Source organism: Neolamprologus brichardi, chromosome 10, assembly GCF_056152115.1.
Source record: "Neolamprologus brichardi isolate AB-2024 chromosome 10, ASM5615211v1, whole genome shotgun sequence".
NCBI classification, from domain to species: Eukaryota; Metazoa; Chordata; class Actinopteri; order Cichliformes; family Cichlidae; genus Neolamprologus; species Neolamprologus brichardi.
Genome location: NC_142113.1, coordinates 16,626,305 through 16,646,718, shown reverse-complemented (window position 1 = coordinate 16,646,718; position 20,414 = coordinate 16,626,305). Strand labels below are relative to the sequence as shown.

Genomic DNA, 20,414 nt, shown 5'->3' with positions numbered 1-20,414 from the left:
AGCTTAATTCTGTAATTATTTAAAATAAGTAGATAAAGATCTGGTCGGAAGTTCCCAGTAGCAAACATTTCTTTTTTTTTTTTTTGGTAGACCAGAGTAATCAAACTCACTCACTCAGGCATAATAATCACAAGTTTATTAGTAATATCTGGTTATATGCATCATACATGAGCATTGATGGTTTTCAACAAAAACACCAAACCTTTAATGTGCCCAGCAGGGATCAACAATGACTGCCAAATCTCAAATGCTGTTTCCCCTACGTATGAAAAGCGGTAAACCTTAAACACAAAGTCCAAACAGTTTTTTAAAAAAGTGCATTAATAAGTGAAAACGGTGGTAGAGACCTAAACAAACAATATTTTGCTGCTCTTGGTTTAAAGATTTTCTGCTATTGAGGACGTTATGCTAGAGATCCTGCTGAAGCAGTTTGGCAAAGAGGACAGAAAGGCTTCTGTGGTGCCACCAGGTCAATCAAATCTGAGCCTCCCCCATTGATTGAGCTTCTGACATGGTACTGTGGAAGTTTCAGGCGCTGTAGATGTGATATGGGGGGAAAAAAATCTGTTTACTACATGTTGCAGATTAAAAATTATAAATTGCGCCAATATTTTGAAAACTTGTAGTACTGAAGTAAATTAGAGGAGCTAATTAGCAATTTTAGCAATCTTTAGCTTTTGAGATGCTTGACCTTCAGTTAAAGAATCTTAAAATTGCTTAATGTCCAATTAGTCCTTTTGATGAGTGAATCCATAAGCAGAACAGCTGAAGATTGAAGATTATTAAAGTAATATGGCTTATTTTCAGCTTGGCACAACCTTTCTTCCCCCCATGCTTCACGCCTGCATTTGCTTGAAAATGGTTCAGACTGAGGGTCAGAATAAAGCAATACGGATCAAATATTCCCAAATGAAGCCTTCATGTGCTGCTGTAGAGAATTCAAAGCTTTAAGAATCTTACCAGATTAGCAACCAAAAGCCCACCAAATCCCCGTGTAAAGACTGCGCTACATACAGATTTGTTTCCTACATCACTAGATTAATCATCACTTCTGACAGGTTGAGACCCTGAAATGATCTGCTGGAGAGGCACAGGCTCCAGACCAGTTTGTGTAGCCTTGAGCAGCCTGCGAGCCACTGTCAGTGTGTTAGACCGATGCCACATTAACATACATGCAGCAATACTTTGTACAAAGCAGCGGCTGTAAAATGTTCATCTCAGAGTTCATCATAGAGACACAGAAAAGATATCCTGTGAATGTTACAGTGCGATGACGCCACAAGCACAGCAGGGTAAGCAACGGCAACGCTATGATGTGTTGAAACACTGCACAGATGTGTTAAAGCATCGCCCTCTCTGTCGTTCTCTGCTCAGTATAGTAAGTACTCAGTGAGTCAAAAGACACATTAATGGTTTCGTTACAAAGTGTTCACTCTACAACATGTAAGGTAACAACAGTCATCACAAGCTAAAACAGTGGTCGTGTGTTTTCTTCCCTTTTGTTCCCCTTCAATATTTGGACCTTTGAGTCGAAACGTTTCCATTTGTTATATCATGTTTGTGATGATGAGATTTACAAAACCAAGCTTACAAGTTAGGTCAGGTGCACCGAACACGTCCTCCCCTCGTCTCCCTCGTCTCGCCCTTCAAAATCAAATCACCTCCTGTTAGTCTGACATTGAACTATTTAGTGCAACTAACGACTCTACTTTTCCTTTTCAGTCACTTTGTTTAGAGTCTTTTAATTTATTTAGAATGTGTAACAGTGTGGAGACTGGTTGAGACGACATGTCATCTGCTTGTGGCCATCAAATTGATCAAGAACGAGATTAGAGGTGTTCAGTTGTGCGTAGCATGAGGCACTGGTCTGTGCTCCCCCCACCTCTCCCATCTACTGGGTCTTCCACACGTTGTTAAGCAGTTTGACCACCTCCTCATAGATGACGAAGACTATGGCCACATCCAAGCACACGCGGCCAAGCCTGGGAACTGTCCCTTTATAAAACCTGCAGGAGGACGACAACAAGGCGAGATGAGGTTAGTTTTTTTTTTTTTTTTAAATCTTACATCTAAGACCAAGCTAAAAAAAGGAGGATATCAGTTACTGACGCTTGTGGTCCTTCTTGTTTCAAGATCTGGAAGGCACAGTCCATTGTGTTTTTGTAGCGGTGAGCCTCCAAACCCTACAAACCAGTAAAACAATGGTTTTCAAAAAGATAACCAGACGACAGCAAGAAAATCATTAGAACTTATGCTTCCCTACCTGCATCCTGGTCTTAACAACATCCAGAGGTGTATTTCCAAAAACGCTAGCCGCTCCCGCTGTTGCTCCAAACATGGCTGTGACGATTGGGTGCATTTCTTTCCTGGAATCATCCCCTTAGAGGTCAAATCCAAACATGCATTAATTTCCAAACCGTGGGGAGGGAAACCCATCAGTCAACTGTGACTGCTCTAACAGGCAGTACGCTTGCATGATATTGGAGCAAAGCACACTTTCTCACCTTTGTACCAATTGCGAAGTGCGTTCATGACATAAAATCGGATGGCCTGATTCGTTCCTTGTTTAAGCACGGTTGCTGTTAGGCCTTGATACGTCCCCCTCACGCCTGAACGGGTTAAAACAGTTTGACTCATTGTGAAACGCAAGCACACGTGCACATCTGTAGTTACAACCACTCGGCTGCTTTAGATTTCCTTCTCTTACCTTGCTCTCTGATAATTTCGCTGACTCCGTGAAAGAAGCCTCTGTAGCGAGGCCGGAGGGAGCACTGGTCGTGGATCAGCTTCACCTGCAAGATTTCATAAGACCAGTTTACTCACTGATGACACGACAGACCCAAAAGTGTGACTACACGCTCCTCCAACGAACCTTGAGCGTCTCCATGGGGCAGACCACTATTATTGCCTCTGTTATTCCGGCGCCCAAACCACACAAGAGGCTCCGTGTGTTGTCTAGCCGCCCTGTTGCATCTCGCATTGGATTGCTGAGCATTTCAAACATGCCAAACCTGTAAGAAAGTTTGGTTGATTGACCAGGTCACCACCAGAGCAATACTGGCAAAAGTTATCAAAACAAATAAAGCAGCTGGTTTGAAATGCTCTGAATGATCTATTCAGTTCAATTCCATTTCATTTATACAGTGCCAAATCACAACAACAGCTGCCTCAAGGCACTTCATATTGTAAGGTAAAGACCCTACAGTTACAGAGAAAAGCCCAACTATCCAGTGATCCCTGTGAGCAACCACTTTGGTGACAGTGGGAAGGAAAAACTTTCTTTTAATAGGAATAAACATCCGGCAGAACCAGGATTAGAGAGAGGCAGTCATCTGCTGCTACTGGTTGGGGGTGAGACAGGACAAAAACGTTATCTAGAGTGAGTGTACACTGCTGCTTTTTCTTTATGGTCTTTTTTAATGTTTAAAAGCCCAAACAGTTTGAAAAACATAGATGCTGGTTAGCTAAGTACTAAGAAATGCCGTGTCACTGATTCAACATCAGTCAGCTGCTTCATCAGTTTCAAGTTTGCAACCCAGCTCATCTGTGATTCTGCAAAACAAAAGGATGCAAGAGGCCCAAGTGCTTCCCTATCACAGCCGCGCTTCTTTTTTTTCCTTTTGAATTGTTTCGAGAGTGTGTGTGTGTGTGGGGGGGGGGGGGGGGGGGGGGGGGGGGTTCTCACATAATATCTTTATATTAAACTACTCTATATGATGCATGCATCTTCACCTGACTGCAGACTTGGGTATTGAGCCATACAGCAGGGAGCTGAGACCTCTATACAACCCCCTGAGCCCATGGTCTTGCACAGTCAGCTTCACGCAGTCACCTGCAAGTACACAGCATGCCCACGAGTGAGTAGACCAGCACAAGACCAACTTCACATGTATGTCCCAGTGACCTACCAATCCCTCTGTATCGTGGCGGGTTTACTCTTGCATCTAGCTGCAGCTGGGTCTTGACATACTCTGTAGGGAAGGTGATACAGATCTCGATTCCTCCTGCGATGCCACCTGAATGAGGAGACAAGGGGAGAGGGAGAATCGCTGCTGTTGGTGTTTGTTGACTCACTGTGCACAACCCTTCTTGAATGTTCTTAGGGCAGCAAAGGGGGGGAGAGACCTTGCCAGCATTTTCTACTTCCGCATAAAGGAAAAAAACAAAAAGATGAGATGGTTCTGCAGCACAATCCCTTCAGCATCCCTTACATCATTTTTAGATTACCTCAGAGGTGCATTAAAGACTAACACTAACGTGCAGCTACATCATGCAGTAGCATCACTGCAGCTTTGACCCAGTTCTGCATGGTCAGCCTTAATGGGCGACAGATTGAGATTAGTCTGCGCTGGTTGTGTGTGTGGCAAGCACTAAGCGGCTATGAGAGCAGGGGTGGGGATCTGCCGGCTGAATAGGTCGTAAAATCAACCTGCGAGGATGGCCTTTCCGGGATGTGTTATTTTCCTCCCTCCGATCGCTGCAGCCGCAAGGTTCCTCCTCGCCGCGTACGACCGCTGGTGTGCCGGCACAGCGCCCAGGCCCGCCGCCGGACGATGGGATGGAGGCTGCCGATCCGGAGCGGAGCTCTGGCATCCTCTCCTCACACCGCAGCTCTCGCAAGGCCCCTCACACACCGAAAACGGCTTAAGCAGCGAGGACATTTTTCTTTCTCGATTTTACGACGGTCCCACTCAAACAATATCAGACAACAACAACAGCAGCAGCATGGGAAAGGCGTAGCAATGTGGCGGCAGGCAGAGCATCAATATTCAAACAGCGGTCAGGTGATTGGACAGACCATCGGCTGATCCGCCGCGCTGCCTAATGTCATTATTTGGTCACGTGATCTACAGGGGGCGGAGGCTTTTGGCGACCAATGAGGTGCAGGATGCTGTTTGCCTGATGTGCGGAGATAAATTTATATCATCCGACTATAAGCTTTTACTGAATAAATGATTGAATATCATATAAGAATCTGAAAGAGGGGCGAATTAACATTACTGTACAGATGAATACAGATATGGTGCTTGATGTTTCAAGTAACCAAATTAAAATACCCCAGCATTTAGATAAATGTTACATTAGCCCACATCCTTTTTTTTAATGTACGAGCTCTATACGTAATAATAATGAGGTGAGGTGTCGTGGCACAGATAATGATAATGACATAAAAAAATTAAACGAATATGACTGAAAGCCCACCATACACTTGACTTCATGTGCAGTTAGGCGTGAGCTGTGTAAGCAAGAGTTTGGTATGTTGCTGTTGCCTCTTAACTCCTGTTCCCTTAAATAGAGCTCTCCCACACACACACATATGCATGCATGCACACACGTGCACACTCTGCTTCACTTATCACCCTTCTCAGAGAAACTAGGTCAGTGTTTCCATGCACACCCCCCACTGCCACTCACACCACCCCTGAGAAAAACAGGCAAGAGACAGAGAGAGGGAGTGAGAGACAGCTAGTGGGCGGGCAATCCACATAAAAATGGCCAGTTATTACTCTTTTGGTTTGATCATTTGCAAAAAAGATGCTTTTTATGCTTCACTCATTTATTTGTTTTTTTGTTTGTCCTTTGCTGGTCGACAAATCCCCGTGAAAGTATTATTCAAACGGGTAAATTATGGCAGAAAAACACAGATCAGGAGGAAGATGAAGGTAGGAAGACAGCATTTCCTCCAGTGCTTCTTCCTCCTCTCCAGCACCTTCATTAAAGCTGCAGATTCTTACCTGCAAGATAAAATGTTTAAAAGCATTATTGTGAGGGTGTGTGTATCTTTATTGTGTGTGCAGAGTCAGGTTGACATTGCTGTTTCGTCTTACGTGGATCTCCTTGAGGGAGCTTTGAGTTAAACTCATGTCTAGCAACCTCGCAACAGTTCGGATTTCCAAGAATGCACAGATGCTCAGCTTCACCAGACGCTCACACACTTTAACCAGCTCCAACAGCTCCTCATCCAAAGATTCACCGAAGTTGTTTAAGTCCAGGTTTAGATGCTGCAGGATAATGATTTTGATTCAGTAACTAGGTTCATGTTAAGCCAGTTCTCCATCAGGCAACTGCTGTTCTTTAATTCAACGCTTAGTTCTTTAATAAACATAGTGTGTTACTAAAGACTGTCTCAGCCAATCTCTTGTAAAGTTTGTGGGACGAGGCCACATGCCCTTCAGTTCCCTCTTCTTGAAGCATCATTTACACAGTACTCATGTGTTGTATTCAGTGTTGGGGAGTAACGGAATACATGTACCGCCGTTACGTATTTAAAATACAAAATATGAGTAACTGTATTCCGTTACAGTTACCGTTTAAAAAGGTGGTATTTAGAATACAGTTACTTTGTTGAAATAAATGGATTACACGTGTACACCTGTTTCATATTGTGGCGGGTCAGGCCTGTTTGGGTTTTGTTTGACAGCTACGTTCTGTTGTTCCAGGTGGCAGCGTTACGGTTGCCATGGTTACAGGGTGACGCTCTCTCTCTGCGTGTTTCCTGGGTGAGAGAGCCCTTTTTGTTGTTGTTGTGCTAAGCTAATAGGCAGAATGCTACCGGAATGTAGCATCATAGGCAGTGTAGTCCGTGCTGCAGGGAGAATGGACTGCCATACACGTTATGTGTCTGTGAGCGAGGGAGGGAGAAAAAAGTACCAGCTGTCATCGAGCAAAAACGGGAGCTGGAAGCATGTAAATATAATAATAACCACTGCAGCCAAGAAGAGTGCCTGACGAGCCCAGTTGTAAGTAAGCTATTAAGACTCGACTGTACGCTGTGTCCGTGTTTTCCTCCAAAAACAATAAGTTCCGTTGGAGCAGCCTTTCAACGCCTCTCTCTGTCTCTCGCTAGCAAAGTTGACCCAGACAACAAAGTAAAGCTATTTTTCGGCTACGACACGGAACCCACCGTATTAGTCAGAGGTCCCTTTACTACAGTTCGGAGCCGCGGACCTTCAGTAACAGTAATAAATCACAACAATAGTACATTCACGTAGTTGTAAACAGCATGATAATATATTAAGTAATCCAAAGTATTCAGAATACGTTACTCTCATTGAGTAACGTAACAGAATACGTTACAGAATACATTTTGGGGCATGTATTCTGTATTCTGTAATGGAATACATTTTAAAAGTAACCTTCCCAACACTGGTTGTATTACATTAAATGATTTCGCAAAGAAAGGCACCAGCCAGCCAGTGGATTTGAACCTTCTCGTGGAATGTTTAAAAATCTAGTAACAATCCCATCAATAATCCACAATAAATGCCATAAACAATGACCAATAGGCAATGTTATTCCTAGTTGCAGATGCAATGACATTGCTTGTGACTATCCAAGCTTGTGGACATAAGTTGAGAGAACGTCTGTTAATTTCAACTTCAGAGCCTCTGCAGATCAAATTCAAATGAGCTGATGTAATATATATAGCATACAGTAATGTGCTGATTGTAATGAGCAGGCATTCATTTTATCATATCATATCTACACTCTGAACTCTGTAATGCTGCCTGCTCAGCACCCTGACCTGAAGGGTGTGTCTGTACTGAGGCAGTATGTCGCTGAGGAGAGGCTTGGGACTCCAGTCTTCGTTGGGCGAGTAGAAAGCAGACATGCAGTATTCACTCAGGGGAATCTCGGGCAGCAGCATCCTGGCGAGGCGATCAATGTTAACAACTTGGTTCACTGAAATCTTGACTTTGAGGTCTGGGCAGCTTGATGCCAAAGTTGCCCATGAGCTGCCACAAATCAGCTTGACAGACAAAAAGAAGCGGAGATGGAAATTAGACCTGTGGGGGTATTTTAAACCCTGTCTTCCTACCCAGGATCTATACATCTGCCATTACATTGTGTCCAACCACAGAAGCAGTGAATCCGGTTTTTGTTGGGGATAACAGCTACATCATTCACACATCCTCACACAATAATAAAATAAGGCCACTTGAAAGGTTCGTTTCATGCTTACCTGTTGATGTGGTTCTTTAAGACAGCAGTGCAGTAAAAATGTTTGCAGGGTGTTGCCATCTCTGCTGGACTTTTGCCTCCCTCCTCCGTGTCTTTGCTGGAGGGCCATTAGCAGCTCATCTGACAAACAGGAGTAACTCAGCCTCAGATCGGTGAGACACTGCAACTGGCTCAGGTTGTCGGGCACGCTGGAGTTGAGGTAGACATTCACCGAACCAGAAAAGAATGCTTCCAAATCCAAAGAGGAAATATAGCACCGGGGGTAGAAGCGCGTCTCATAATGTAACAAGGCAGAAAGCAGCTCCACACCCTAGAAGTTAAAGGTTCAGGTTGATTATTATACTGATTGTGGTCTTCTTAATATGGTTTATATAAAGATTAAGAAGACCACAATCAGTATAATAATCAATCTAGCCTAGAAAGCAAACATTGCCCAGTGAGAGGTCTTAAACTTTAAACTATCTGAAATCCATTTAGGAAGTAATAAGGAGTGTTACAGCTCCACTGGGCTTGATATTTAGGAGTTTGTGATTGATGTTAACCCAAAAGTCAACATTTGTAGCTTGTGGTTGTCTGGCAGGAGAGGCTTTAAACACAAACTTACTGCAGCTTTATATGAAGACCTGCAAACTGGTAACTAAAATTGTGGCATTTATTATAAAACATTAAGGTAAGAATCAAGCATCACAAAGAAGATATTTGATTTAAATTAGAATATTAAACTACTTAGCTTCAATTCAGTTCAGTAATATAGTCTTATGTCGCTGAATCTGAACATCTTTTAGTAACTTTTCACCAAAATCTAAGTTACTATTCAATATGAAGACTGATTAATTGAAACACACAATACTTTGGCTCCAGTTCTCAGCTGATGAGATCTGTTCTGTGTTTTAAATAACTCTAGCACTGTAGTGAAGAGCTGGAAGTTGGGTGGTGACATATAGCTGCTGAAACATTATCTTAGGATGTGTGCTGTAGTCACCTGATGGATGCAGTTTCGCATCCCGCTCAGACAAATGGAGTTGAGTTTTGAGCTGCCTCTCTGGAGGAATGAAATCAGGCAGCCCACCATTGAGGCTCTGAGGCTTGAAGTCCAAGCGCTTCTGTCCAACTCCAGGTTCATGACGGCGAGCGAGCGCAGTGGGGCCCTCACCCTGTGGAGGTCGCAATGATAATAAGTTTGCAGTGTGAGTTTTTACTTGTATTGCACAGGGTAACAGAGTGGGGCCCTAATTTGTGTAAAACCACGAGTTGGTTCAGACAGGGATCTTTTACCTGATGAGCTCAGAAAACAGTTGAGTGATCGCTCCCTTCAGTCTCAGGGCTGCCTGGGTTTTCCTTGGAGGACACACAGTCACCTCCAACCTCTCCAGGTAGGCGCCCAGAAGGCTCACATAGGCAATGGCAGAGGAGTAATCTGGCTTCCTGAATTTGGAAATCCGACCACTGAAGTGAAAACGGCGGTGGCGCCAGAGAGAAGGTGAGCGCATGACGTTGTGCCACTGATGACAAACAAGAGCTGCAGTTTTGCGATCCCGGTCTGGCAGAAAACTGAATACACGCTCCAAGCACAGACGAGGAAGTGACAGCCACATGATTTTCCTGTCTAAGATCCAGTCACAGCTGTCATCACTGAAATATTCTGTCTCTGGATCACTGTATTCCTGATCAATGCCATAATTCTCTTCTTCCCCAATGCTCTCCTCTAGGTTTTCCATGTTTTAATATTTGGATTACAAGGTTTCTGCAGCTTGTACTCTCACAGTGGACTTCAGTGAAAGTAGATGTGTGGGACACAGGATAATCCCACTGTAGTTTAAAGAAAACATTGAAAAATGTTACATCAATATGTAAGGAACGACAGGGAGACTACCTACAGCCACAAAGAGTCCAACAGCCAATAAGATTCTAGAAGAATCTGGCACAGAATATTGTGACATCACAAGGAACCAGCTCAGTTTTCTGTTCAAGACATTCCATTCACTCCCTTTAAAACAGGCTGCTTTTATGAAGGGTTTATAAATCAGATGGCTGCCCCTCCTTGAGTCTTGAGTCTGTTTGCTTGGGTTTTCTTCGGGTACTCCCTTATCTGCCTGAATTTCACACTGGACCATGTCACAGGCTGACTGACACAGATAGCTTCTCTTTAATGTCTTGGTTTGTAAAGTAAACTAAGATAAAATTGCATAAAAGATGGACTTTGCACCAAAAAACAAGCCAATAGATCACATTGTGACAGCAGTTCACAAAGAAAAGGGAGTAAAGCTAAGATGGAAGTTGAAGAGCCGAGCCAGTGCAGTTTTTTTTACTTATGATATAACATTTACATGACAGCAGATAAACTGAATGTGGAAAAACTGAAACTATGTTATTTGTTCACAATGGGGGGAATTTTGAACTGTTTTTGAAACTTTTTTATGGGTTATTATCGATCAGTTTTACTTTTTAGGCTCCCTTGACATCAGATTGGACTGCATGAGGTCAAAAACCTCAAATGAGTGTGATAAATCAAAGAAAAAAAAGGAATTAGGGGAAATAAACAAAAGGGGATTTTTAGTAAAGATCAAATTTAAAAAATAGAGAAGTGGAAAGACAGAACACACTGAGATATACCCTACTTATAAAAACTTATTAACTCATTAAGTCACGTTTAAACCTGTCCAGTGCTAATGGTGAATTTATTGCCAGTGTATCCAACAGACAAGACATGTATATGATAATGCCCCTGATGAACATCCAATAAGAATGTTCTGCCTAAAGATCTTAAGTTAAAAAAAATTTCATTAAAATAAAATAAGAATGTGAGTGCATATTTGCGCCATTTAGTCCATTTCTAACATTATTTATTGAAAAAATACAATTAAAAGATCTAAACAATCTTAATTTTAACATAGGGATGTAGACCAGGAAAATGAAGCGGATGACTTCACCTTGCTCAGTGAAAGTCACAGAAGTTCAACATTAAGTAAAAATAATAATATATAATATAATAATAAGTGAGGAATAGTGATGACAAAGCTTAAGTGTAAATAGATAGATATTTACTAGCACAAGCAGATACTGCACAACACTAACACGCTAAAGGCTTCCTGAGAATATTCTAATTTAGACAGCAGACACTATTTTTAATAACAAAAAAGAAACATTTTCTTCATCTATTTGTTTGACTTCCTCAGATCTTCAAACAGCAGACACTTTGCCTGTGCAGACAGAAAGAAAGCAGAGTGGCATAAACTGCGGTATCTTTAGTGATGATCTATTTATGTCTACGTGGGCTTAGCTTAGCCAAACCTCATGCCAGCGTAGTGTGTCAGGGGGCAAGTCCAGATGGCAGTGTGGACAGGTGTGTGTCTGATAGTGCACTTCCTGGTTTCTCTGTCCCCAGCAGGGCCCCTCGCTTCCCCACAGTGGGTGACACGGCGAGTGGGACGACCAAGCTACACCAAAGTGTGGCCGAGGGTCTGTTTGGTAGCTCACTTTTTGACCACTAGAGGGCAGCGTTGACGAATCAGAGTCGTCCTGCTGCCCAAGAAAAGCAGAGATCTGCATTACAGTAGAGAAAAGAGCTGTGCACAGTGACTTCAGGCTTAAATTTAATTTGAGTCTTTAAAAATTACACAAAAAAAATGCACAGCAATAACAAATCCTCTATTATTTTATATGTGTGTGTTACATTAGAGAAAACTAAATGAATGGGGAATGCATGAAGCATTTTCTCAACACTCCCTCTAATGGAAAATATATTTTGTCATGAATTTAAAAACCTGTTTTGTAGTTTCAGGGCGATACTCGGAGTCAAGAGACCTCAAGCAGTACCAGCAGGGTTCAGGTGGGGGATCTATAAAAGCACAAATGGCAAAGAAAAGCTCTTAAGCAGCATTAGCTATAAGCCATTTACATTTAAATAGTCTCACACAAGCAAGTGCTTTCAATAAATGCACCCTGCTGGCCCCATGCATCTGTCAGCTGGGAGTGTGACCTACTCTGTGTGTTAGAGGGATGAGATAACACAGAAATGGGGGACAACTCTTCTTCTGTCTGCAGGGAGGACGATGGGAGGCACCCAGTATCGTCCTGGGTGTCTGTGGCTACCAGGGTGCTGTCTGGTAACACTTCTGCACCGCTGCACTGATCGTCTGCACCCTTTATCAAGCACACAAACAAAATGACACGCTAAATGCTCATTTTCTGTTTCATATGAGTTGCACTGACTGTGATGGATAGAGGTTTTGTTTATGTTATATTTCATTTATGTGGTTTTGTCTCATCTGACCTGGCTTGGCTCTCCACCTCCATCATAGTGTCCTCCGTCAGCCTGGTCTTCCTCATCTGGTTCCTGGAGGCTTTGTGACTCATCGCTGTCCTTGCCACAACTCTGAGTCACTGTTTTGGCCTGAGTAGAAGTTATCCCACTGAAGTTTGAAAGAGAGACAGAAGAATTAAAAAACATGCCCTCCTAACCGCCTAACTACAAGGTTATCAGCCAATCAGTCACCAGCTGCCTTACAAGGGATCGGCCTCTATTGTTACAGTCAGGGCAACCTGATTAGTCATAAACATTCATTCTCCCCTCGCCTTACCTTTCGATGCTCTGGCCCTTTTCCTCATTCTCTTCCTCCATCCCACCTCACGTGTGTCCCTCCCAGGGTGACTGCTGGGTTTTTCCTCTTAATCCCACTTGGTCTATTTTATTTATTTATTTATTTCAGCTTTTCCCTCTCTTCCACCGCTCTGTCTGCCTGCTCTCTCACTGCTCTCATCCCTCCCTCACTGTGTGTGAAACGGAAACTCCAGGCTTTCAATATTTGATGTGTCTGAATAGCTCACAAGCAGGTTTCTGTAAAGCATGATCAGGTGATTCTCTGAGTGTTGGAGTCGGCTTTGCCCCAACACCACCATCATATTGTAATTCCACTATTCCCCACGAGTAAACAATACAAAATATGTTTATTTCCAAACTTAAGGTCACTATCAATGAATAAATTAGCTGCTATTTGATCTTTGTCCGTCTGTATGATTTCTGCTTTGATAAATTATTCACTATGCTTCTCAGATTTGACAGTTGACGGCTGATGAAATAGCAGGTTAAATATTCACATATTCAGGTTTCAGATTGGCGTGTGGCTAATTAGACTGAGACCTGGTGAACGTGTAGAAAGATGATGCAGGTGAGTGGGAAACATCATTGGGAGATGAACTGCTCATTCCCTACCTTACTTTCTACTGAGCAAGGTACTTGTAATCCACTTCGGTTCCTTCCATATGATAGCCTGTTATACAGTACTGTGCAAAAGTCTCAAGCAACTGCTCATTTTTTTTTTTTTTATTTCCAAGGAGCCAGACTTTTTAAAGTGGTCTTGACCAATAGTTCTCCAGGCTTTCTGAAAGTATTTCAGAGCTTTCCCTTGGACATTGCCTGTCTCTTAACACTGACCTGTGAATCATTCAAGCATAAAAATGGAATTTAACTCAAGGGACGAACCAGACAATTTAGCATATAACCAATTTTAAATGATCTCTATAGGCACTTTGTCACTGGATGCCTGTTGCAAAAATATAGAAATTTGCTTGAATCTATGAAAAATGTCAAAGATATGTTTGACAGACATAAAATAGTATATCTGAGGAGCTATTAGCTGAAAACATGACACATCTCTGGATGGAGTGCAGTGTATCCTAAACAATTTTGAGGGAACTGGACAAAGTCCCCATCCATCTATTCTCTTCCGCTTATCTTTGTCACGGTTGGAGGGGGGCTGGAGCCTATCCCAGTTGTCTTAGGGCGGGAGGCAGGGTATACCCTAGACAGGTCGCCAGTCTGTGGCGGGGGGGGGGGGGGGGGGGGGGGATACTGAGGTGTGCCAAATTCCACAAGAATTGGATAAAAAATCTGTGATAACAGGACTTATTGAGTGATGAATCCAAAGGCGGAATTTTTGGTTCCGTCAGATGCGGATCTACCATGAAACACCATTCATTTTTCGGTGATCCCAAACACACTGCCAATGCAGTAAAAGCATATAACCGAACTCAAGGATTGGCCTCCCCAGAGCCAAGACTTCATTATTATTTAAGCAGTGTGGGATCATCTTGATAGAGAAAAAGACAAGCAACATCCAAAGAAGATCTGTGAATATCCTCAAAAAGCCTTGGAGAACTATTCCTTAAATTACAAGAGAGTTCAGGTTGTGTTGAAGAATAAAGGTGGTCATGCCAAATACTGGCGTTAAAGCTCATTAGAATTGTACAAACTGTGTTTTCTACAAACTGTCGTACCTATTTTCTATTTTCCTAGGAAAATATAAAGAAAAATGAAGTGTGGCTTAAGAATTTTGCACAGTACTGTACTTCTATAATATCACATTTCAGACAGGAACATTTTCTCATGCCATTTGAAAGCAGCCACTCTGGTCATTCATGAGTAATTAAGAAGGATTCATTCTGGTAATAGAGTATTTTCACACAGCAGCACCATGACTGCATTGTAAATCACTCAGTCCACCAGCAGATGGAGGAAGAGAATTTCATCTGTGGTTCATAAACCACAGGTAGACCAAAACCACATTATACTAAATCTTGGAATTTCTCCTACACATGTTTGCCTTCAATTTTATCCATTTTTATCCATATTTAATTTTGTGTCCCCCGGTCCTGGAGTATCTCTTGCATGAGCCTCTGTCTTTTTAGCTTTCAGATTCTGTGGGCTGGCGTCTTCATTTGACATGAATTCTCCTTTTTAGAAATTCAAAGTAATCCGGTAAGGTATAAAAAGCAGCACACATGGGTGAAAGCCATTTTCAACCACCCTTATTAACTACATTATGTGACTTGGGTTTTAATTTCAGGCCTTTTTGTAAAGCTGTGGAATGTGTGTGTGTGTCTGTCCGTGTGCCTGTATGCATACTTGTATCTCTCAATTTTGCTTCTTGTATGCCAGCACTCTCACTTATGTGTGTGTGTCTGTGCGCGTCTTCCTGTAAATGCACGGCAGGTAATGTGAGTGTATTTCCTGTGTGTGTGTGTGTGTGCGTGTGCGTGTGTGTGTGTGTGTGTTTGTGGGAGGAGGGAGACAGGAACATAAGTGGAGATGACTCACCAGTCTTTTGTGACAGTGGTGCAGAGAGAGTGCTTTTCACCCATTTCTCTCCCTTGGGGCTTGCATACAAAACAAGAAATGGAGAGAGGGTAAAGAAGAAAAGGAGAGGAAGATTGGGTGTTAGGAAGCATTAGGGGGGATTGGGGGGGGGGGGGGGGGGGATAATTGAAGGAAAAAAACTGGGAGAAGATGGCAAATGAGTGTAGAGAGCTGGACAAAGAGAAGCGAAGAAAAGATGAAAGGAGTGAGCAAAAAAACCCCAAAAACGACTAGGGTTGCAAAGATCATAAACAAAGGATGCCGTTTCACGGGAGAGGCACTGGCAGCTCTGCCTTTGTTGTCCTAATGGCTGGTGAAAGCATTGTTGATGGGCCATATTGTGTTCAGCGTAGGTAGTAACAGATGAATCAACAAAATAAAAGGGGGTCACAGTGACAAGATTCAGATTTAATTTGGAAAAAGCATCCAGGTCAGGAGTGTGTTAACCCTTTGAGCAGCCTTCCTGAATATCTGCCTACCTTTACTTATTTATTGGCAGCTTGCCTACTTGGAAATAATTCTGTCAAACACAAATGAAAGTCATGAAAATTTATTGTGCATGGTGATTTGTATTCACAGCATTTTAAGCTAATTTATGATAGCAGTAAGTTTATATTTTGTTTTTCTTCTGCTTTTTATTGCAGCGTTCGGATCCTCGGGACCTAAAAGGCCTGCTTATTGAATTTTAAGCTCAAGATGTTTAGAGCTCCGTGATGTAAATGTTCAACTAGAGACCATTTAATGCAACAGGTTGATGATCAGATCCGTGAGCGTGGTGGTAACCAATACATTTTAAAAAACCACACACACACCCCATAATTATAGTTCTGTTAGAAGGTGCTTAATGGTAACGCATTAAATGTACCATTTCTGCAGCAATGCCCTGATTGAGTCACCATCCCATATTTCCCTCATGCTGCTGCGCAGGTTTTCAGTAACAACCCGTCAAATATAAAAAGCTGCAGACCTCACCAGGTTAGAAGAGGCATCCCATTAGGCCTTTGTTCTCTCAAACTCTGCAGTCATTCAAAATCACAGTTACAAACGCAGCGACAAAGGGGTCATGTAACAGGATAAACACTAATTAGCGGCATTTCTCAGTTTCAAAAGAGGTGTGGAAATCAGCAGCTTAATGGGAGTTTAAAAAGCAACATGAGGCAGCTCACACACCTCCAGCAATTTCACATCATCCCATGTTCGGATGTGATGATGATGAGAGATGAGATAGCCTTTATTTGTCAGTTGCAGTTGCCCACAACCAAGATGATTTGATTGCGCCTCCAGCTGATTTGGTGTCCACATTGGATGGAAGGTAAGCATGGGAGGAGGCGTTGGATTCGGGGGAGTGAGGGCGTATCAGTATCAGTGTACATGTTTCGTGCGTGTGCATGTGTGTGTGTGTATCCCGTGTTCAGCTGAGAGAAAGTAAGCAAAGGTCAACAGTCTCCAGTGGACCAAGGTGGCCTTGAAGGAGGTACAAAGAGTTCTGATAACAGTCCTGTTATCATGGGAAGAATTTGTTGTTCCAGTCAGCTTCAACCTTGGCAGGCCTTCAGCTGGCGCCAGGGGGGCTGCATGAGTGAAGATGGTGAATGTTTGGTGGAACAACTGCATCCAATTTTTACAGTTGGTCTAATGTCCATCACTGGTCACCAATTATCTCAATTCCCGTTGTTCTTCTCCAAGATGTTATCCATACTGCGTTCAAAACACAGTCTGAGTACTCACAGCCCTGCCAATTGTCTATCATGTCGGCCAGCCTTATGGGATTTTGAACAGCTGTAGCTTCTTGTTCTTCGATAAGGTCCAAGCCAGCTCCAATCAGCCCGAACTCTGTTATCGTGGTTCCAAATTGGTAGATGTCGTTCAATGTCCTGCATCGAGAGTGTCGCCAGACACACGACGCAACCGACCATCGAGTATCCGGCAGCAAACGTCTCTGCAGGACAATCGGGCTCACCCAAGCCCAGCAGGGTGTCAATTCCATTACGGGACCAGTTGATCAAATCTTTAGGTTTTAGAGAACAAGACTGAGAAACCCTTTGAGGGTTAGAGTTAGACGAGACTAGACAAACACATAGAAGCAGCAGCAGGGAAGATAAGGGAGGGAGGGGGGGAAAGATGCGTCCGCCTCCTCCGAGAGCCAAAGAAGACGTGAAGTCATATTGAGAAATGGGAAATAGATGTGCGATGGGAATGCTGGTACAACCTGCAGCTTTTGTGCCTTTTAACTTAGTTAAAGCGGAATATAATCAGCTAAAATCCTTAATTTGTTTTTTATAGTTAGGGCCACAGTTTGATGGCTAATGAAATGTTTATAGTTTTATAATTCAGCCTCTCTACAACCACAGTGGCTCTTAAATCGGATAATCAAGATGTGATGGAAGTGCAGAATTTCAGCTTTAATTCAAGTTATTTAACAAAGTTTTTGCATGAGATGTTTTTAGATTTGCAGCCAATTTCATAGTGTCCCATTTTCAGAGCTCAGAATTAATTGGATAATTAGGTCTGGTCCCTCCTTATTTAATGTCAAATGATGCAGACATAATATATGGAGTTGATTCACAGTGTTGAAATTGAGTTTTATAGCCTTTTTTTAAACTGTAGTTTTAAATATGAGACCCGAAGAGATGTCTGTGCAAGTGAGGGAGGCCATCATTAGACTAAATAAAATGAAATAAACACATTAGAGAGACAAAAGCAAACTTACGGCACGGCTGACTAAACAATCGACAACATTTTTAAAAATGAAGGAATGCAGTGGCTAGCTCAGCAACACCAAAACACCCTAAAAAACACAGAAAACAACTAAAGTGCACAGTGATAGAATTATTACCTTTGTTAAGAGAAACAACTCAAGGAATTAGAGATGTCCTTTTTCAGCTCTACAATCCAGGGAAATCTCGATGAATCGAAATACAGATGGTTTTACAACATGGTGCAAACCACTGGTTACACTCAAAAACACTTTGGCAAGATTAGATACCTAAAAGAGCCGGCGTTGTTGTAATTCTTTAACAGTTAATTAAAACCCCTTGAATTAAAGCTGAAAGTCGGCACTTCAGTCACTCATTGATCTTTTGATTTCTGGTGGTGTGTACAGAGGAAAAACTACAAAACAACTGTGTGTTTGTTTAACAAATTATGGACCTCACTGTAAGTACAGCCCCAGTATGAGTATGAGCAACGGGAGAAGAAAAATACATCAAAATAAGGCATAGAAATATTTAATTGGCCCAACAAGAAAACACAAACCATGTCCTGTTAGCAGCTTACCGTAACCCAGTTAATATCAGTGGTTGTAAAGGGGATTTGGTCATTAAAACACTGTAGAGTTTAAGCCCTGCACCTCACATACATACGTATCGTGAATTCTGTTTAGCTAACACCACACTGACATTTTAAGTTAAAGGTGGGATCAAAGTCCGACTGTTATAGAAATTCCAGGAGCGTTATTTAATCAGATTTTGAAGGCTACTCAATATTTATACCACAGTGGCTGACATTTTTCCTCATATTTCTGCTTCTGTGAATGCATGGGCTTCTTGGGGCCATTGCTGATGAATTGTTGTGCTGTCAGACTCTTCCGTGCCAGGAGCTGGATGTATACCAAATTTTGTGCCTGTGAGAGTTGGAGCCTTTTGAAAGATTCAAATAGCATTTTAATTATAGCACACCCACCAGGCAACATATAAATGATTACTATAAGGACGTAATGTGATCTAAAGCTTGACACACAATTATCCCTTTGTGCTGGAAAAAAAAATGTAAATCGCAATTGTGTAGTATGTCACAGAAACATGAATGAGGGAATGTAAATAGTCCACCTTTTTGTCCACCGCTTGGCAACAAGGTGGGAGAAGAGGACTTCGTGGAAGCTTCCTTCTTTTCATAAGCTGCATCCTCTGCACAGACTTAACGCGTGATCAGAGCGGTCATGCTTAGTCACGTCGTCATCTGTCAGTTCTGAGAAACACTGAACTGGATTCACTCAGACATTGTAAATTATAAATTATCACACCGACTTTATACAGCTGTTTGTCTGTATTAGGCAATTATTCCAATACGGGCCAGCATGTGTGGCAGTTATTATAGGCCATGCATGTAGCGTAGTTAACTCACAGAGCTTTGAATTCTGATAGAGCAGTGTAAAACAAATGGGAACACAGAAGAAAATCACTGAGAGGATTAGCTGCCTTTATCAGGTTAGATTAAATTTGATTTGTGGAACGATCTTGCTGGACTTGGGCCACACTTCCCAATTTAAAAATGCTACATGCTGATGTTTTTTTTAAAATGTCCTAATGACATCTTAAAGTGCCGTCCATAAAAACATGTGCTTAAAAAAACACTATACAGAGGACAGGACATCCCTGGTTCTTTGCTAGATGTCATCAAATCGATCATTTAAAGGGCAGGGCTCTGGGGTCAGATCGACCTGAGTGTCATGATGATGTCATCTTTCTGAATTAATTTACTTACTGTGCTGGTTATGAGGTGACCAGCATGCATCAGTGATCATACTGAAAAATTGATGTATTTGAATTTAATATTTTGACATAACATTTTTTAAAAATTAACTAGCACTGCAAATTTGACCTTTTTTACTGATCTCACTGAGGCCTCAGTACAGCCTCTGAGCATCTTTCAATCATCTTTCACATTCAAACGACATTTTTTAAAATGTCCAAATCAGTCAGATGGGATATTAAACAGACTTTGCCCCTCCAGCTTCTTGGTGCAAAGTCAGTGCAATGGCCAGTCAAGCCCATGGTCTAGGTAACCGTGCAGAGAAATTACAGCGAGGGGGTGTCATGTGTCCTGCCAGTCCCCATATACTGCCTATTAGTATGAGTGAAACACTTAGGGCCTACTTCTATTGCCTAAATGCTTTATGACTGAAAGGAGTTAGTTAAGATGTCATGTGCCACATTTTTAGGGGTTTCTTCAAACTACTTACAAGCTTTGGAGTCTTCCTTTGAGAGCCTAATCACCCTCGAAAGTAGAACTGGGGTGTCTGCTTCTGGCAGTTATAAGAAAATTATGACAAATAGCATTTGAAAATAGCAATCTAATAGCAGAAGGGAGACAGGCCCAGCTGTCATCCATATTTCTGTGTACTGTTTTTGTCCACTGGACCCTGCGAGGGCCCTCTGACCCAGTGTTTTGAGTTTTCTTATATTTTGATGTTTATGGTTTATGTTTAAGATCATGTAGTTATCTTCAGCTCATTCTAGTTTGCCTAGGTTGCTGTTTTAGTTCAGTGTTTATTAGATTCCCCTTGTGTCTTCGACCCCGGTGTTTAGGTCTCCCTCAC

The 20,414-nt window shown here is 42.3% G+C and overlaps 3 protein-coding genes across 4 annotated transcripts; all 3 read right to left on the bottom strand.

Moving 5' to 3' along the window:
• Window positions 1-121: 121 nt before the first annotated feature.
• slc25a1a (solute carrier family 25 member 1a) lies at window positions 122-4,824 on the bottom strand. Its single transcript, XM_006800045.2, has 9 exons — window positions 4,430-4,824; window positions 3,909-4,016; window positions 3,733-3,832; window positions 2,873-3,011; window positions 2,708-2,792; window positions 2,505-2,609; window positions 2,264-2,379; window positions 2,110-2,183; window positions 122-2,006 (listed from the first exon to the last, which is right to left on the bottom strand). The coding sequence occupies exons 1-9, from the start codon at window positions 4,659-4,661 to the stop codon at window positions 1,892-1,894; spliced, it is 1,074 nt and encodes a 357-aa protein (XP_006800108.2). The 5' UTR covers window positions 4,662-4,824; the 3' UTR covers window positions 122-1,891.
• A 725-nt stretch (window positions 4,825-5,549) lies between these two features.
• Window positions 5,550-9,865, bottom strand: LOC102799157 (F-box only protein 39-like). 2 transcript variants are annotated; one of them, XM_006800043.3, is made up of 6 exons: window positions 9,238-9,865; window positions 8,945-9,116; window positions 7,964-8,272; window positions 7,526-7,750; window positions 5,829-6,002; window positions 5,550-5,735 (listed from the first exon to the last, which is right to left on the bottom strand). In XM_006800043.3, the coding sequence occupies exons 1-6, from the start codon at window positions 9,678-9,680 to the stop codon at window positions 5,610-5,612; spliced, it is 1,449 nt and encodes a 482-aa protein (XP_006800106.1). In that variant the 5' UTR covers window positions 9,681-9,865; the 3' UTR covers window positions 5,550-5,609. The 2 variants fall into 2 exon arrangements, with proteins under 2 accessions (XP_006800106.1, XP_006800107.1); XM_006800044.3 differs by lacking the exon at window positions 5,829-6,002.
• Window positions 9,866-11,117: 1,252 nt separating this feature from the next.
• On the bottom strand, window positions 11,118-12,600 carry LOC118454846 (uncharacterized). Its single transcript, XM_087846837.1, has 6 exons — window positions 12,543-12,600; window positions 12,236-12,374; window positions 11,946-12,105; window positions 11,727-11,800; window positions 11,254-11,481; window positions 11,118-11,162 (listed from the first exon to the last, which is right to left on the bottom strand). The coding sequence occupies exons 1-6, from the start codon at window positions 12,581-12,583 to the stop codon at window positions 11,118-11,120; spliced, it is 687 nt and encodes a 228-aa protein (XP_087702963.1). The 5' UTR covers window positions 12,584-12,600.
• Between the last annotated feature and the right edge of the window lie 7,814 nt (window positions 12,601-20,414).

Coding starts and splice junctions, on each gene's coding strand:
- slc25a1a (XM_006800045.2), bottom strand. CDS start 4,661: ATGTCCTCGCTGCTTAAGCCGTTTTCGGTGTGTGAGGGGCCTTGCGAG. Junction 3,833..3,908: donor GCCACGATACAGAGGGATTG/GTAGGTCACTGG, acceptor GTGTACTTGCAG/GTGACTGCGTGAAGCTGACT. Junction 2,610..2,707: donor CGAAATTATCAGAGAGCAAG/GTAAGAGAAGGA, acceptor TAACCCGTTCAG/GCGTGAGGGGGACGTATCAA.
- LOC102799157 (XM_006800043.3), bottom strand. CDS start 9,680: ATGGAAAACCTAGAGGAGAGCATTGGGGAAGAAGAGAATTATGGCATT. Junction 8,273..8,944: donor TGCGAAACTGCATCCATCAG/GTGACTACAGCA, acceptor TTTAACTTCTAG/GGTGTGGAGCTGCTTTCTGC. Junction 6,003..7,525: donor AGTACAGACACACCCTTCAG/GTCAGGGTGCTG, acceptor ATTATCCTGCAG/CATCTAAACCTGGACTTAAA.
- LOC118454846 (XM_087846837.1), bottom strand. CDS start 12,583: ATGGAGGAAGAGAATGAGGAAAAGGGCCAGAGCATCGAAAG. Junction 11,801..11,945: donor TCATCCCTCTAACACACAGA/GTAGGTCACACT, acceptor GTGCTTTTATAG/ATCCCCCACCTGAACCCTGC. Junction 11,482..11,726: donor GCCCTGAAACTACAAAACAG/GTTTTTAAATTC, acceptor CTTGGGCAGCAG/GACGACTCTGATTCGTCAAC.